The 6906-nt window shown below is 45.7% G+C and overlaps 1 protein-coding gene across 1 annotated transcript; it reads right to left on the bottom strand.

The window, feature by feature from the left end:
• Nucleotides 1-1910: 1910 nt before the first annotated feature.
• LOC311324898 (RING finger protein 225) lies at nt 1911-2516 on the bottom strand (the record flags this gene model as incomplete). The annotated part of the gene is made up of 1 exon (XM_084457495.1): nt 1911-2516. The coding sequence occupies one exon, from the start codon at nt 2514-2516 to the stop codon at nt 1911-1913; it is 606 nt and encodes a 201-aa protein (XP_084313621.1).
• Nucleotides 2517-6906: the final 4390 nt, after the last annotated feature.

Below are 6906 nucleotides of genomic sequence, written 5' to 3'. Positions count from 1 at the left end.
AGCAGAAGAAGAGAATGTTCGCATCAGAGCTCAGCTCTCAGGTCATTTGCCAGATTTCCAGCTAGCTTTGGATACACTTCCTGGAAAACCATTCATTCTGACCCAACACACTCGCGCGCGCGCACACACACACACACACACACATACAGCCTGATGGGAACCTCTCGGTGCATTGTTAGAAGCTGTGAGTTGCCCATCAGGCAGACCGCCCAGGAGCTCAACCTTTTGACCCTCATGTCACCCCTCTCCCAGAAGTTGAGGGAATCCCAGTGGACACGAACAGACCTGCCCGCACTGGGTGGGGAGGGCGAGGCTGGAATGTAGGCGGTTCAAGTTCATTATGTGACTGCAATAAAATGAGCCCCTTTCTGTAAAAAAAAAAAAAACACACATACAGGGAAAGAAATGAGTTAACTGTAACCCAAATGAATCCGGAGCCTTCCTGATAGCTCCCATCTCTGTGACACACACACACACAGTGGAATAACATGGAAACTTCCTCATAGTTCACATCTTTCTCTACTCTACAGAGAACCTGAACTCAACATGAAGCAGGATTACATTGATGTAGGAGCAGAGATGGGATCATTTATCATCATTCAAACACATAAACACACAGAGCTTTATCTGTGTACACTATCTCTCATGCAGCACTTTGAATCAAGGAGAGGCTGTTTGTGGAAAATCTCAATGAGGGAGAGGGAAAGAAGGACACAACCTTAGCAGCTGTTGACTAATGAATGGCCTAACCTGAGATTCCCCAGTAGATTTAGAACTTCCTGCCGCTAACTGTGATCACAACGCTGAGTTACACTTCCTGTTGGTCATACTTCCTCTGACCCCCCTTCCCTGATAGTCCTCCTCTACTGCACGCGATTAGTGCCAACATCAGGTAACAGCCAGCAGGGGCGTTGGCAGAAATTTGGGGCCCCAAGAAAAAAAGATTCCACTGGGCCCCTTAGTAATCAGTGGCAGCTGGTTTTCTTGACCCCATACAATCTAGGACCCCCTGAATCATCCCCACTTCACCAGCTCGTCATTTATCATAGTGAGCTGACTAGGGCCTGAAGATTAACGGCAGTAATTTTCCAAGACACAGGCGTTCATCTGCTGCTTGGCTAATCATGTAGAAACCATATTCGCTGTCTGGGGGTTGACTTCCATCTAGTGGACAGTCGAAGGGCAGACAGTCAGTCAAGGACAGGTTTCAGGCAGTATCAATAAATCCATGGGCAGTATTAGTGATCAGAATATCTGGGATCAGTGTCCTGCTAAAAGATCCATAACCTGTATGGGAAAAATCTTGTGATGTCTGAAGACATTAAATACACAAATTGTTAACTTTATTTCAAGTTTAGGAAATGCAATTCCTTTGCTATTGCAGCGATTGAGACAGTTCAGTAGCATAGATAAATACTTAAAAATATGATTTACTAACTTGTATAAGACATGATTAAAACAGGACAATCCTAAAATATCTCTAACTTTAATTGGACTGTATAAAAGTTTGTTAACCCTGACAAAGAAGTAGAAACATTCAAATCTAAACAAATAAACACGTAAACATTTTTTTCCTTTCGTGGAACCATATCAGATTTAAACTAAAACCCTTAACCAGACAAGTTATAAAAATATACACATTGTTCACATTTCAGTCTTCAGCTTAGTCCATTCAGCAGTTTTTCATTCAGGAGAAATCAGTCGGAGTACTCCTCCCATCTGTCCCTGTTCCTCAGACTTACTGTACATTAGTACCTAAAGATGTAATTGTGCATTGAGCACAGTCCTGCCATGCGCTACCTCAAACTGGTCAGGGGGATGACCATGGAGACAGAAACAGTAATAGTCCAGCATGTAACAAACAGGCAGACAAACTGGCCACACAGTCCCACAACCCCTGGGACACGGGCTCAGTCAGGCTGGTAGGTGAGGAGGAAGATGATGATGCCAGTCAGCAGAATCATCATCACCACCACTGAGCTCAGGAGGAAGACTTTGCACACAGGCCTACTAGACAGGCGCAGCAGCACCCCCATTTGCCCCCCCTCCCCGTCCCCATGGCCCCTCCTGGAGGAGTTGGGCAACCCCACGTCCAGGGACAAGCTGACGGTGCGCAGCGCGGTGAGGTGGGCCCGTGGCTCCGACGTCCTCTTGACCTGCAGGCGGCCCTTGCTGCGGTTGAAGCGGATGCTGTACACTCGCTGCATGGCGAACGGGAGGTAGGAGAGCACGGTGCGGTTGGTGTCCAGCCGGGGCAGCCCCAGGGGGGGCAGCAGGGTCAGGCCGCGGCACAGCGGGCACTGGATAGAGTCCGGCTGGGAGGACTTGACGTTCATACGCGCCAGACACTCCAGGCAGAAGGTGTGCCGGCACTGGAGCACCTTGGGAGTGCGGAACACCCCGTTGAACTGGCTGAAGCAGATGGCGCACTCCAGGTCCGGGTCACACTCCAGGTCTGGGATACCCTGGGGCGATGGGGGCAGGGCGCTCAGGTCAGGCTCCAGGTAGGGATTCATGGCAGGAGGAGGCAGAGCACGGAGGATGGGGAGGAGGTGGCAGTGGACTCCTCGGTCTTTGGCAGGCAAAGAGACGGTCAGCTACCCGGAAGCTTCCAGGTGTCCATGGGCAGAGGGCTCAGCTGGAGGATGTGGTGGAGGTTGATAACCCTCAGCAGACCCAGGGCTGGCCAGGCAGCAGGACCACCAGGGACTGCAGCATCACTGGGGAGGGAGAGGGAGAGACACACACACAGACACACTCACACACAGATAATGATGCATTTTTGAGTTAATCATTCAGTATAATATCCTAGCAATTGATCCATGACCCTCTGACAGTAGGAGAGGGAGAGAGAGAATGACCACCCTCATTGACATACATGTAAACAAAAATACAAATACTCTTGCTTTATTGATTCCATTGGGCATGAGGGTCTCCTCTATAAATTAATTCAAAATGGCATAGGAAGAAAAAAATGTATGCCTGCATAAAATCAATATACAAATATACACAAAGTGTCCAGCTATGATTGGGTCAAAGAGAACAGAGTTCTTTAGCCAGGGTCAGAGGGTGAGGCAGAGTTGCAATCTTAGCCTGATATTGTTCAATTTAAATATTAATGGGCTATCTAAACTAGAAATATCCACAGCAATCAGCCTCACCCTACCCAAAACAAAAACAAATCAGTTATTTGCAGTTGATCTGATTATCATCCTCCAAAGAGGGACTATAAAAGAACTTGGACATTCCCCACAAATTTTGCCAGACATGGGCACTGACAGTGTATTTGGGGAAAAAAAGAAAAAAACATATTCCAAAAAAGTTTCACCTCTCAGAATGTACTTTCACACTGGGGAAAACCAAAATTTAAAGTACCGAAACTACACAGACCTGAGAATCAGCATCAGTTCAACATTAAATGTTAACAAGGCTGTGAATGAACTGAAAGCAATACACAAGGCCAGAGGACTGAAATGCATTCGTTCTATGCTGTATATGCATTAAAAGTAAGCTGTCCCGAATACTATTTTACAGGCTTCGAGTACTCGTTGTTGGTGGGAACGAGCGAATAGCGAATAGTATCAGTACCAACCTACCAAACGAATAGTGGAGTAGGCCTACTCTAATTACTCTGGCCAGCCCTAATTAAAAACAGTGAAAACGTATTTGAGTGTGGATTTCACCCCTGTTTGTTATATGTATATTTTAGAATCTGCACCCGTCAAGAGCTCAAGACTTGTGGGGTGAGCATGCAATATATCCTCTTTGAATGAACTGAAAGCAAACGATATTTTATGCAATAAAAATACAAATCTAAATTGATATACCAAACCTGGCTCAAAATATTCAAATCTGTTATTGAAACAATTGCACTGTAAGGTAATGAAGTGTGGGGTCCACTGGCAAAGCAAAAAAAAAAATGAGCCAAACATCATATTGAAACCCTGCATGCAATTCCTTCCATTACAAAGCCCCTCATATAGGCTATCAAAGAGAGAGGTCCCCTCAGCCAGCTAGTCCTGAGGCTCAATTCACCAACACCTACCGACCTATGAACCCGTCAGGACAGCACTCAGTCAATCTGGCCCAACCAAATTAAAAGAAAACAAATAAGTCATATAGCAGACACTTTTATCCAAAGCGACTTACAATAATTGCATTTAATGTAGGTAGTCACTGTACCACTACTCGCCAGAACTCACAAGTGCATCTCCTTTATAAAGAGATGAATATAATCTAGAGCTAAAGTCAAGGAGTGAGAGCAGCAAGATATACAATAATGTGTGCTTAAGAGGAAGCAAAATCACTCATGGGCAAGGATCAACAAAATCCCAAAGCAAACTTGAATGCTATTTCAATCTAAACAGAGTACACAGTGGCAGTATACCTGACCACTGGGACTGGTCAGAAACAGAGGAAACACGCTGATAAAGCACACTGATAAAGCACTGTGATAAAGCACGGTCTCAGCAGGCCCATCCTGGCAGGCCTGGTTCTCCAGGGAAGAGACTGAGCCTGAGACTCAGACAGCGGTGGAGACTGAGCTTCACTTCTTCCTGAGTTGTAACAACTATGAACAAATCAGAGATGTTTTCCCCAAGTTTAAGAGCAGGTCCCCTGAGTTGGAATGTGTAAGCCCATCTGAACGACTACGCCAACTAGGAGAGAGGACAGAGTGTACCACACCAGCAGCTCTTGTCATGCCAACAGAACACATGTACAATTAAGTTATTGCACATACATTGTTTGATCTGATTCAATTGATTGAATGGATACATATGGCTATGCTGTTTGCCGTGCTGGGTGCTGGTTATTTTGCCCACCACCATAATGGTTGTATGGTATGGCTCGTTTGCTGTTGCTGTGTTGCTTGTCTGCCTGGGGGCATTGCTACTGTAAGGCTCCCTGACTTGTATCCATGCTACCCTTGGGCAGGGAGTATCCTCAGATTTAGCAAGCCACGTGCCAAGAAAAATATATTGTCATTTAATTAATAAATAGGCTATAGTGCAATTAATTTGTGTGAGTATTCCTGAATTGATTTGTTTGATTGATCTTGCTCTTGTTATTCATTGTTGGTTATGTTGGTTTTTGTCTATTTGAATGTAGGCCTAAATGAAATAGAGATAAGGTACTGAAGGGCGGTGAAGAACTCTGGTAAAAAAAAAAAAAAGCACAAATTTGCATTGGAAATCAAGCAGACCAACAGCATGGCTTACTGTATATGTGATGCAAAACAGTGTGCACACAGCCCTGACATTCAGTTTCGAATAGCACACGTACGCACGCGCACACACACACTGTGGAGGAATGGGAAGGTATCATCGAGAGGCAAACTCCAGAACAACAACTGCCTGGAAACATGGCTAGTTTATGGTCCGTGACAAGAGTTATCATGGCAACCCAGAACGCAAATGACTGACTGAGGACAGATCCGCTCATCACCGTTGCTCTGTGTATTGAGAACTAAACCGTAAAGTTACATTAGCACACGCAAGAACTGAAGGAAGGAGACAAACTGAACTCACGTTCTGATCATCCTTCAGTCAAACCAAACGTGCTAAGAAAGACAAAAGGCAGCTGCCTGCCAACTGTTTAGGCTTAGCTAGCATACTTTTCTATATCCAAACCTAATTACAGAGTCAAATATTTGCGATGAAGTCTAGAGATGGAGTTACCTCTGTAGTAGAGCTGGCGGCAATGCTCCCCCTAATTGTCGTAACTGCGGGGAGCACGAGCTGGAATTATGCTGGGCTGGGCCAAGGTCGTGGCGCGCTGTCCAAACTGCGTCTGGTTCCTCTGCGTCTGTCTCTCTGTCGGCTTTCCTCTGTCAGATAGCATTTGAATACAAGGTGGATACACGAGGAAACATACGGGCCGGAGCCTGGCTAGTCAAATTCCGCACGGGCAGGTAACTGTGTAAACGTTCTCGGTGCACCGGGGCGCGCGGCTGTCAATAGTGAAACACCTGTGCAGAGTTCCCAGTGATTATCTGTCAATTCAGCAGTACATCTGGCCAGCTCATGAACGGTAAAGTCTGTGAATCATTTTATTAGCGGCTCCACAAGCCCACATATGCACTACATCTAAAACTTTATGTATGATTGTCTCATTGGGAAACCAGTGATGCAGAAAAGCTTGCATTCTCCCTACCTCGTCCCTAGTGAGACCTGCAGCTAGTGCTGCTGTGTTCATCATGAAGATATAGAAGGTATGAGGAAGACAACAAACTGACAGCAATGGACATCTTTATTATATCAAACACAAACTGGCACTTCTCTATTTCAAATTGAGAGCCAATGCTAAGGTCCTCCAAAGTGTGAGCATGATGTCTCCTGATTTATTGATCAACAATTTAAAACCTAAAATACAGTCAGCATGATGACCAACACCAATGTCCATAACAAGGGACCCATGGCCCCTACATTACAATGAAATTAGACAGTGTCACTGGCTCTCGGGCACTGAGACAATTAAGGTCAGTCTATCTCTAGCTGATAGCAGGCCAGGATGCATGGAAGCAGTCATGATTCATGTGTCTATTTGTCAGAAAGAACTATGTACTATTAGTCAGCTGGTTAAAGACTAACTTAACTTTGAACTCCTAGACAGTCATATACCTCTACTGACTGCTGAGTGCTACCTTAAGCAAACACCATTAGGTCAGGTAGCTATAGCAGCCTGCCCAGCCAAGCACAGCCCAGCTATACTACACCCCCCTCTGCTGGTTCCAGTGTTCCAGGAGGATCTAGAGTTCCAGCATGCCAGAATGTCTCTGTGGTTCTCTTGCCTGGCCCAGGGTTAGCTGCCCTCTGATTGGGTGCCTCAGTCTTAATGCTCTGCCCACAAGCAGGAAGCTCTGGCAACCCATCAGATTACCATGTTTTCATTCTGTGGCGTTTGTGG

The sequence above is a fragment of the Borostomias antarcticus genome (genome assembly GCF_949987555.1).
Source record: "Borostomias antarcticus genome assembly, chromosome: 23".
NCBI classification, from domain to species: domain Eukaryota; kingdom Metazoa; phylum Chordata; class Actinopteri; order Stomiiformes; family Stomiidae; genus Borostomias; species Borostomias antarcticus.
This window is presented reverse-complemented; position numbering and strand designations above follow the sequence as displayed.